Source organism: Mesocricetus auratus, unplaced genomic scaffold, assembly GCF_017639785.1.
Source record: "Mesocricetus auratus isolate SY011 unplaced genomic scaffold, BCM_Maur_2.0 Super-Scaffold_100021, whole genome shotgun sequence".
Lineage (NCBI taxonomy): Eukaryota > Metazoa > Chordata > Mammalia > Rodentia > Cricetidae > Mesocricetus > Mesocricetus auratus.
The window spans coordinates 32,995,614-33,007,525 of NW_024429202.1; the positions used below are offsets into that span (position 1 = coordinate 32,995,614).

The following is an 11,912-nucleotide window of genomic DNA, read 5'->3' on the forward strand; positions in this document are numbered from 1 at the left end:
CTGGGTGCTGTGTCTCATCTCATTCCCCATGACCTCTTGAGAGCTTGTTTGGAGGTTCTAGCAGGGGAATGCAACTACTCATATGTGCTTGACCAAAGACAGGTCCTCCTCTATTCAGGGAAGGTTTTCCTCTTTGACTGAGCCTGCAGCTTCGGGAGGGATGCACATGGAACGGTGAGGGAGGAAGGGGACACCCACCTAGCCAGCCAGATCAGCTGAATCAACCCTGGTGATCAATGCGATCAATTGGGTGACAGATGTCGCAGCCAGATCACCCTCACATCCCTCTTTCTTATTTGGGATCTCATATGATCACCACTTTACCAATGAAGAAACAGATGGAGAAGTGAGACACATGCTAAGGCTTACTCAGCAGTGGAAAGTTTTCCAGCCAGTGAAGTATCATGAAAGCCAGGGGGCTCAGAATCCAGACTGGTGCCTTTCAAACATATCCTGAAACTCAAAGATTGTGCACAAAATCCCCCTTAGGGTTGAATGAAATTCAGCTTTTTAGGTGAAATCTTAACAGGTCATTCTCTGTTTCTTTCTGTTTCTCAATGGTGTTCATGGTATTGAGCACAAGGATGTTTAATGCTGAAATTATCGTAAGTTTTGGGAAGTGCTGTATGTAGTATGAGAATGAAGTCATTATTCCAGAGAGGGAAAGGGAAGAGGCAGTTATATTTGGAAAGTGGAAGGGTAGGGTGTGCAGTGGTGAATGCCAGTTAGACAGACTAGCACATTGATTAGAACTGCAAAAGCAATTCGGACCGACTCAAAATACTGCAGAAACAGCATTGGAGAAGTCTAAGAAAATGTGTGGAGGAAACTCGAGAGTGTTGGACAAAATGCATTAGTTGCTTTAAAACAGCATCATTTTATTCTAAGAGAAAACAATAGCTTAGTTAGTGTAAAGAAGAAACAGCAAATCATTACAAAACATAATTTACCATATTTAAAAGGACATTTAGCTTGTTTGCCCAGAAAAAAGGTCTTAGTTTTAATGAATGCAATATTCATGGAATTACTTTGAAAATGCATTAGAATATAATGAAAAGTATTACTATTTAGCAAATACATAACTGGAAGGTTTCATGCTTCCTTTTTTATAACATATAGAGGATAAAATAGATGTGTTGGACTTGGCAGTAGAAATAACTGTGAGATGGGTCAACTTGCATGAGTCTCTGTTGTGGAAATGCATAGAAGCCTCAAACACTGACATTTTTAGGTACCCAGGACATCACACATTAAATCACATGACAATAGGTTTGTAAACATTGTGGCATCTTTAGATGACAATACTTAGTTAAATTTGACATGCTGCCTGCCATGAGGGCACTCTGAGATTCACCTGGACAGGTTCTCAGGCAGTCAGCCCAGTGCCATCTAGTTCTTTCTCATAGCTGTAAACACTAAGTTTTTAAAGAGAAGTTTAGACATGGTCTGTAACTATTGGAAGAGGACATCTCCTTCCAAAGGAGTCCCAGCCGAATGGACACAGGCACGAGATGTGTTCTGACTTCTACAATGGAGACTCATTCACAGGTGTTTTACAATTAAGCTTCATCATACTTCACACTGATTTGTATGTTATTTTATGTTTCCAAGTCCAAAATTTGAAAGCTTTTTAAATGAAGGCACCAAAACCAACTGGTTACAAAACTGAACCTTATGGTACAGGCTTTAGAAAATGTAATTGTTTAGTAGCACCACTGAGTGACCACTGAGAGCTCTGCTTAGAAATCAGAGTTAGTGTAAATTATTAAAGTTGTGTTCTGTTTTTATTTTTTCTCCGAGAACTGTGATCTTAGTATGGCTGAGCAGGGAAGCTGGGGTTTTGGGGTTGCTTGTGCCGAGCATCAAGACAACCCAGGGTCATTTTGTCAATTCAGTATGCCATGATGCTCCATAAAATATTGCCATATTTCCCTCTGAAAATTATTTGACCTAAGCAGATGCTATCCATTATTTCAAAACTCTATGAATATGTCAAAGTACCACAAAACAATTAATTTATTGTCCTTCGTTCATAACTGTCCACTCCTGAAATCTCTCAAAAGTTGACCAGCGTATGAATGGATAAACAGGCTGGGGTTCACTGCTACCATGAACTACAGGAGGCAGGAGATGTACTGAGATATGCTTAGTGAATATGCCAGAAAACCCCACATGCTGCAGGGCCTTTACTGCAAGATCTTCTAATGTCTGTACGAAGCCACAACAAGACACCATTTGGTGCAGTGGGGATGGAGTCCTGACATGGCATAAAGGATTTCACCAAGGGAGAAATATGTTGTAGTTCCATGGTGTTTATTGCTTTCAAATTCCTCAAATCATACATTTTAAACTTGTATGTTTTTGCAAAATGCAAAGTGTCCATTGACTAAAAGGATGGGAAAAAGAAACATCAAATTGGGAAGGATGTATACATTAGAAAGAACTTAAGCATTCCAGATGAGGTAGGAGTTAAGTTAATAAATGTTCGCATGAAGATTGTATATTTTCTGCAAAATCCCAAGTTGTTGCCTCCCCTGCAAAGGCATTTCATGTCCCAGTACAGACCTAAGGGAGGCGTTTGTGACAAATGGTGACTTGGCATTTGTGACACATGATGACTTCCTCTTATGGTGAATCACTGTCTCCACTACAAAATGGCAGTGGATGAATCATTTTTGCTCTTCTTTGGGGGTATGCTGGCTAAAGAAAGGTTCTCCATTGCTGTTCTGCCTAAGAGGTCCATGAGCTCAGATTTTTCTTTGTTCCTGTTTTTTAATGGAAGTCTCTTCCAGCCTTCCAGCCAGCTCTACTTTGAGAGACACTGTGTATCTCTGTAGCTTCTGGGAATGTTTTCCTTGTTGTTGGTTGTTGGCGGATATTTCCTGACTAATGTGGTGCATGAACCACTGGGCTCCAGTCTGAGACATCCCCTTGGATAATGTTTGATGTTGGTGGACATTTAGCTTCTGTAGATCTCCTTTTCCTCCCTCCCTCTGTCCCTCTCTCCTCTTCTTTCTTTTTTTTTGGGGGGGTCATTATTGCTGTGTATCTCTCATTGGTCTGGTACTCACAATATAATCAAACTTGAATTTGCAGCAAACCTTCTGCCTCCATCTCCTGAGTGCTCATTACGGGCTTGGGGCACCATATATGCTTATAGATATTATTTCCATCCTCTGAAAGGAGCCACAAGTTAACCTGAGTCTGCCATCCATAGACTACTATGTTTGCCTCCTCGTTCTCTGTAGAGGTCTCTCTGCTGGATCTTGCCCCCATCTCTTAAGTGTCGTATATCTCTAAATACAGAAAAAAAAATCATTTGTCCTGATTCTAATTTTCTTTTTACCCTAACTTCTTCGGAAAGGCACTTTTTAAAATTATGACATTGTGTGACCTTTCCTATGCCCATTAAAGTTGAAGTGATTTGCCATTGACTCTCCTATCAGCAGAATGAAAAGAAAAGATACCAAAGAATGACCTTGCATTTATAATTCTTCCCAAAGTAGCCCATCACTACCTACAGTTTAAATGAAAACACAGGAAATGTAGTTTTATACAAACAGTTCAAGGTCAAGTTTATCATTTCCAGTCACTCCCAAACATCATTTAAAAAGTCATGCACTACATGTCAGTTACCTTTCTGCTGCTGTGGTAAGTGTCATGGCCAAATTCGACAACTTATGAGAGAAAGTTTATTTTAGCTTACATGTCCAGAGAGATTCAAGTCCATCATGCCAGGGAGGCATATCAGCAAGTTCCAGATGTGGTGTCAGGACCAAGAAACTGAGAGATTGTATCTTCAAATGCAAGTGAAGCAGAGAGAGCAAAATGAAAGCAGGTGAGATGTTTTACTCTCAAAGCCTACACCCAGTGACACACTTCCTCCAGCAAGGTCAAGGCCCCTGAATGTCTAGCCTAAAATGCCACCAACTGGGGACTAAGTATTCAAATGCCTGAGCTTGTGAGAGATATCCTCTTTTAATTTACCTCTCACACACATACTGCTAGGAAAGAACATAGAACTTCAACAATTTACTTTACTCCTTAAACACACACGCACACACACACACACACACACACACACACACACAGAGCGAGAGAGAGAGAGAGAGAGAGAGAGAGAGACTTAATTTCTTTCTGTATATAAACACACTTCTAAATCTGCTTTTATAGCACAGTGAAAAATGTTTATAGTATAAATCCTTTTTCTACTCTTGGTTGTGTGTGTGTGTGTGTGTGTGTGTGTGTGTGACACAAGAACCATCTTTCCTGTTATGTGGAGAAGACTTTCTTGGCCTTGGGAGAGACTATAGATGCTTATCTTCTCTGATTGCTTCTATCATCAAAGACTATGCTTAATGTCCATTTGTAACTGAATGCTATGCCCCCCTTTTATTTCTGGAGAGTGGGGCATAAGTTTTCAAGTTGAATTTAGGCATATAAAAGAAAATAACTTTGTGAGATGATCCATATAAAATGTACAGGATTAAATGACACTTGTACTTGCTGTCTATGAGGGATTCAGTGTACATCTTTTCTGCGAGGTATACATGTTGCCTTCGTCCATCTCCACCCCATTCCTCCCAGCACACATGTCCACAGGTTTGCCTCATTTTCCCCTTCAAGGCGTTTCATTTTTCTTTGGTTTGGGACTATCTTCAATGTTACACAGAAGTTGCAAGTGCTTTTGCTCAGTTCCTTCCATTATCATTTTTTGTAACTGTCCCATTAATTTCTTTCATAACAAGAGGTCTGACCCTGAGTTGTAATTGAATTGTATTTACTTGTGTCACACTAGGCTCCATTAAACCAGAACTAGTTCTTATCCAATTTTCAGGACCTTGGAATTTTTTAAGAGCAAGGCCTATGGGTTTTGGAATGGTGTTGGGTTTGGATTTGATGCCTTTTCATGACTGGATTAGGCTCTGCACTTTTAATGCAGCAACAAATTCATTCAGTAATCCTCCAGCCCCCATCACCTAAGCATAGATAGCCATGGTGAGGTTAACTTTGATCATTTTGAACAGCATGGCATTAGGCAGGTTCCTTTATCAAAAAGTTACCATTTGCTTCTTTATAGTTAGCATTCTGTGGAAGATCTGAGCCTGTGGAGTATTCATTATTTCATTTGTATTTCTCATTTCTGTCACCAACATATTGACTATTGTGAATTTACTCTGGTACATTCAATATCATTCTAACATGATAGAGGGCATCCGTGATTTCTATTCTTTTTCATGTAATGTTGGGGAAGTCCTTCTCTCTCTCTCTATATATATACATATATATATGTTTGTCTTATTGGTTGATAAATAAAGCACTGTTGGCCAATGGGGAAGCAAAATGGGTGGGACTAGGAGTCAAGGATTATGGGAAATGTAGTCAAGAGTAGAGTGGGTCACCATGTGATCCCAGGAAGAGAGGACGCATGAGGCTGGCGTCCTTGGTAAAATAAGAACTTATATATATATATATATATATATATATATATATATATATATTAGTTTATGGATTTTAGACATAGATCTGGGGAGTGCCAGCCTACAATCCCATGACCAAAGAGTCTGGGAAACAGAACCTTCATTCAATGGCTGATGGAGGCAGAGGCAGACTCCCACAGCTAAACACTGAGCTGAACTCAAGGAATCCAGTGACAGAGAGGGAGGACTGATGAGCAAAGGGGTTAAGTATTTGTGTGTTATTTGTGGTTGACGAGGCTCTGGGACGAGGCTGGTGGGAAGAATGCTCGTTACAATATAGCTCCAATTAGAACTGATGATTTGCTTGTTTATTAGCCTAGTTATATACAGCAGCTGCCTGACTTCCCTCTTGACCACAGACCTCATACAGGTTCTCGTGACTAACTCATGGTGCATTAACAGTCAAATCATTGTGGTATGGTGTGAATACCTTTCCCATGGTTTTCCCACATCTCCCATCCCCACTTGTCATTTGTAGTTTAATGGATAGGGAGGTAGTGAGTGTTTTGCCCCATGGGTAAGATAGAAGCATACAGTGATTTCATATGAATTAAATGGTCTGTGTCATCAATTAATGAACAGATTAAGGAATTAAAGAAATGAGTATTTTTAATGCCTTCACGATGCAGTTTCTCTTCAAGTAACAGCATTGTTTAAGTAGTAGTTATTTCTTGTTAATAATCATCTACATTACTGCACATAATGAACTTTTTAACATTCTTGATCAAATAATGGTTTTTGAAAAGCTACACATAGGGTGACTGTTTTTTTACAAAGGCAATTATATATTTTAACAAGAATATCTGAAAACATGATGGAAGGAGGATCAAAACCACATCAATAAATAGCATGGAGATTTGTACTATGTTTTCAGGAGGTAAAGGATGTTATACAAGTGCCTCAGCCTTTACACTAACAGAGAATACTGTGTATGCAGTTGCTATAAAAATGTATTTGAAGGCAGAGTCACATGGGACGGCCATATTGTTGTCAAAATCTCAAGTAAAACTTTGTCAAAAGTTTGCTCTCTAGTTACATCTCTTCAGTTTCTCTGATACAGTTGTTATTCATTGGTAGTTGTTTCATCCTGTGGGCCAGCATATGCACTACAATACAAATCATAGAGTGATGATCCTGTCCTTTTAGGGAAACATATTGGTTGATTTCACATTGATCTGTGGCTAGAATTGCCATTATGAGGAGGTTCAAACTCAGATACCAGTGTATCTCGACACAGTTACAAACCTTTCTTTTGTGACTAACCCTCAAGGTTCTTTTTTCTGAACTTGATGGCCTGGTGGTGGTGGTCACTCTCGGTGTAGTAAGCCAGCAATGATGTGTGGAGGAAATTGGATGGCTGGGCTCTTAAAAGCTGCTTTCTTCTATCAATGTGCTGCCATTTCTGTCCTTAGTACTAGGAGTGCAGTTAGCTTTCAGGTATAGAGCAGTCAAAGTAGGAACATTTCACACTTGTTACCATTTGGATATGGGTCTTCTCCAAATGAAGTGTGTTAAAGGCTTAGACACCAACCTATTGCTCTACTGTCAGTGGCAGAACCTTTGTGAGACAGGGCCTACTGGAAGAAAGCTAGTCATTAGCAACACGTTGGGACCCTGGCCCCTTCCTCTCTCTTGGTGCTTCATCTCTTTCCTGAAATAACAGTAACCTCAGCCAAGTGCTTCCACTATGATGTGTTACCTTGTCAAATGCCCCAAAGCCACAGACGCACAGTGCCAGAGGGCCAAGCCTCTGAAATTGTGAACCAAAGTGAGCCCTTTCTGTTTAGAAATTGATGATAACACATTTATTCACACTTCAGTGGACTTCAGACATTGCCAACTGTTTATTTTACCCACTAAGTCAATGAGCATAACTGTAACTGTCTTGCTTGAGTAGACCATTTGGACATCAACAAATGCCCTCAAGTTCTAGGACTGGTCCAAGTCCTTCAGGCTGTACAATTTGTGGGAACAAGTTACTTACTAGTGTGTCAGAAACCAGTGACGTCATCAGAAGCCAATGATGTCATCAAAAGCCAACGATGTGCTTTTGCTTGGTAGTTATAGTGGCAGCTACATCTGAATGGTATGTGCACAAAGCTGCTCTCAAATGTCACTATTCATAAGCGTCTGCTTCTCAGTGGTTAAGGCCAAGGGCTCATTGGGGTGACACATTCTCTAGTCTCTGAAATCTAGCAGTGTTTTGAACTGATGGATCATGTGGAGCTGTTGGTGAGCTGGGATGCTGCCTCTTCCTCTATGACTCTCTCCCTCCTCCCTCTCCCCTCCATCTCCTTCCTCTTCCTCTCCCCTCTCCCTCTCTTCTTCCCCCTCTCCTCCTCCCTTTTTCTCCCCTCCCTCACCACTTCTTCCTTCCCTGCCTGTTTATCTTCTCTTCTGCCAGTCTCTCCATTTCCCCTTCCTCCCCCACCCTTCCCCTTTCTTCTTTTCTTTCCTCTTCCCTGCCTTCATTCTTTGTCCTGCTTTCTCTTTTCTCTTTCATATTTCCTTCCTTATCCCCTACTTCTCTCCTTCTTCCTCTTCATTTCCTCCCTCTCTCCTTTTTCATCCTTTCTTCCTTTTTTATCCTTTCCTCTTTCCCCCTTTTCTCCTCCCTGAATTTGTTTCATTTAAATAAAGTCTGTGATCTCAAATCTATGGTTTAATATTTTGTCATCATGTTCTTCTCTTGTTCTTTCAATACATAGATTCCACCATATGTGTGTGTATGTGTGTATGCGTGTGAGAGAGAGTGTGTATGTCTTTAATGGATATAAAATATATACATATATAATATATGAATGAATTATATATTTATAATCATTTATATAATTTATATATTATATATTATGTATTTTATCTACTATATTATAGATTATACACACTCTTTCACACACATACACACACACACACACACATATATATATGACAGGAGGGGTGATGCTGGAGAGATGTCTTACTGGTTAAGAGCACAGGTTGCTTTTCTGATTTCCATAACCCCCATGGTGGCTCATACTTACCTGTAACTCCAGTCCTAGACTGGAGTAGACACCCTAGACGAGTAAACACCCTCTTCTGGCCTCCTCAAGCCCTAACTATGGGCACATGGCATACAGACATACATGCAGACAGAACACAGAACACCCACACACATAAAATAAAAATAAGGGCTAAAGATTTCCACATACGTTTGTTATTGCACATTTTTCACAGTCAAGTGGTCATGACTGTCCTTGTACGGTGCTCACACAGCTTTTGTTTTCATAGTCATGCTTGGCTGCGACTCTGTAGAGTTAGGTAGGTTTCCATGGTGTAGCAAGAATTTCATGAACCTGGGCAGAAAACCACTAATGTGCTCATACACACTTGCTGCCCTGGGGATGATGCTACTGTTTCCACTGACCTGCTGCATGTATTGAGGGAAGAAAAAATGGGCTACAGTGCTTTCTTCAAACCTTTATACACTTTATAGAGTGTATAAAAGTCAAGTACAAATGTCCACAGACTCAACACAGTACCTGGCAACCAGGAAGCACTTGATAAATGCATATCAATTGTTGTTGTCTCTTATGCTAATACAGTTCTCCACAGAATGCTTTAAAATGTGAAGGTCAACAGCACGTCTGTTTAGCTCAGTGATTCCCAACCTTCCTGATGCTGCCACCCTTTTATACAGTTTCTCATGTGGTGACCCCCAACCATAAGTATTGTTCTTGTTACTTCATAACTATGATTTTGCTACTGTTATGAATCATAATGTAAATATCTGTGTTTTCTAATGGTCCTAGGTTACCCCTGTGGAAGGGTCATTCAACACCTCCAAGGGGTCAGGAAACATGCTGAGACTACTGTTTTAGCTCATACAGAGCTGTATGGACCGTGTCTGATTCAGCTCAGGGTTGAGGCATTTACCCTTGAAAAGGGAATGCTTTAGGGCAGTGTGGGGGGACGGTACCTCCTGAAGGGCTAATGGTCTTCTCTCCTCCTCAGGTGTCCTGTTTTCCCTGGTGGTGATGCTGTATGTCATCTGGGTCCAGGCGGTGGCTGACATGGAAAGTTACAGAGCCATGAAAATGAAAGACTGCTGGGACTTCACCCCTTCTGTTCTGTATGGCTGGTCATTTTTCCTGGCCCCGGCCGGCATCTTCTTTTCTCTGCTAGCTGGGTTGCTGTTTCTAGTTGTCGGACGGCATATTCAGCTGCATCACTAAGTGTTGCCACTCCGGGTTTCAAGGCACCATACTTCCGGTTTCCATTTTGTGTTGGTGATGAGAATCAGCAAAAAATCAGCTGATGTACATTGAGAGTTGTTATTTTTTAATGAATCGTTTTCCTTGTGGTTTCCCCTCTAGAACCCAAAGCTGTCTGTGCTGGGGAGGAATTAGTTCCCTAGGGAGCAGGTAGTGGGCCGGTCATAGAGTTTGGAGTAAGTGCAGGGTGCAAATGCAATCGTCCACCGCGAGCTAAGCTTAGGCTGAACATCTCCTCGACATTCACTTCTGCTATTTTATTTTTTAATAAGGAGAGTAATTAAGACTGGAAAGCAAATGGCAGATGACTGAGTCTGTTTCTTCTCCACCTACGTGCCCATCCACAGACACACACTTAGCCGCCGACTCTGTGAGCAAATGATTCATCATTTAAAAATAGATAGCTGTTGTTCTTGCTGTCGGAACCTGAGTTCAAATGGGCCACAGCAGTAGTACCAAATGTACTTATTCTAGTTTATTACCGGCTGTGTCGTCTGAGTTTCCTTTCGTCATTATGCATGCTTCCAGAAACCTCACACCATTGAAAGCAGCACATCCACACGTCAAAGTGTATATAATGCAGATTAGAACTGTAGGAAGGTACAGGGGCCTAACCCTGGATTGTAATACCGTTTAAAATATGGAAAAGCCAAGCGCCTCATCTGAGCACATAATTCTGTTTGATATTTTAAAATTCCCATTTAATACTTAAATTGCGAAGATGTTCAGCACATTTAAATTTATTGAGAGAACGTGCTTTTAATATTCCCCAGCTATAAAGTTTCCAGATATTTCCATGTGAGGATTGTAATCGTCTTGCTTTATGAAGACCATGGCATATTAACTTTCCCCGACATTTTACAGGATCCAGTTCTTCCGATCATTCGATTCTCATATTGTCCCTCAATTTCTCCCTCTTTGCAGTAGATGCATTAACACTCACAGATCCACAATTTCCTCTAACCTCCTGCAAGAAAAGGTTTTATGGGGGAAACATAATTCTTTATCATTCACTAGCACATCCATTTTGCATATCAAAGAGTTTCATTTGCCAGGATTGTTGATTGAAATCAAGCCCATCTGAGAGGCTTCCCTCTGCTGGTACTTGTGTTCTGGAAGTTTCCATCAAGGAGAGGTTTGGTGTTAGTGATGAACAGAGAAATACACAGCACTCGATCTTTGTTCGGGACCTAGTGATGCCTTCTGCTGTTGTAGCAAGAAGGAAAGGCAGCACTGAGGCAGGGGGATGACCATCTGGAAAGTGGTCTGGGAAGGAGGGTTAGGTTTTCTGCCCTGTTGTAAGTACAGTGGTGAAACTGTCTCAAACTTCCTCACAGCCTGCTATATACACGGGGAGAACTGGAAGAGTAGCAGGAGCTTGAGGTGTCTACTCGCTATGAGGGCATTTTAGTGACCAGACTTGCCTGAAATAGAAACAGCTGTTTGTAAAGCTCCAGGGGTTTAGCTCATCTCACAAGTAACTTCAAGGACACTGATGTATTTTCGTGCTATTTTCCCTTTGTCATCTTCTGTTTCCTTTTGATATTGCTTCATTTCTTTGGCTTGGTTATCAGAAAAATAATTCTGGGTTCTGTTATGCATATTGCCCGTGATATTAAGCTATGGCATGCGATTAACTTTTCCAGACGATGCTTAGATGTATCTGGTTAGTTTGTGTCATCTGAACACGCAATTCTTTTTTGTAGAACTTTGGAATGGAACCTTTTTCCGGACTGTATGCCATTTAAATTTCACATGCAAGCTGTTTCTAGTAAAAGTTTGAATATTTATAAACTTCAGATGGTTGCCCTTATTTCCTAATTCACTTATGTGGCTACTGTGTGTTTATCATAAGGCAATTGGCCAAGTAGCTGATGGGTCTGACAATTCACACAGATCCACCCCGCAGAAGTCTTTTTGAGTTGTAATGTGACACTCACACTGATGCTAAGTACCGTTTTCAACTGCTTAAGAAGTGGACAGGATGCGGGTGAGTCATGTTTGCTGTGTTGATACATAAACTGTTTGCTTGGAAAATGAGTGTAACAGCTTCATGTCTGAGGGGCACTGCATTCAGATTGTCCATGCAATGTCTATTTCTCTTTGGGGTACACTGGCTCATTTTGGAAACAGGAAGGGAAAGGTTAAAATTTCTTAAGAGTGTTGATTTTTTACTATGACT

The 11,912-nt window shown here is 40.8% G+C and overlaps 1 protein-coding gene across 2 annotated transcripts in view; it reads left to right on the forward strand.

Moving 5' to 3' along the window:
• Positions 1–11,529, forward strand: part of Tmem182 (transmembrane protein 182) — a 45,069-nt gene extending 33,540 nt beyond the window's left edge. For both annotated transcript variants that reach the window (XM_005075361.4, XM_021230271.2), the window contains one exon: positions 9,471–11,529. In XM_005075361.4, the coding sequence (XP_005075418.1) occupies positions 9,471–9,691 (221 nt within the window). In that variant the 3' untranslated portion in view covers positions 9,692–11,529. The remainder of the gene's footprint in view (positions 1–9,470) is intronic.
• The last annotated feature ends 383 nt before the right edge of the window (positions 11,530–11,912 follow it).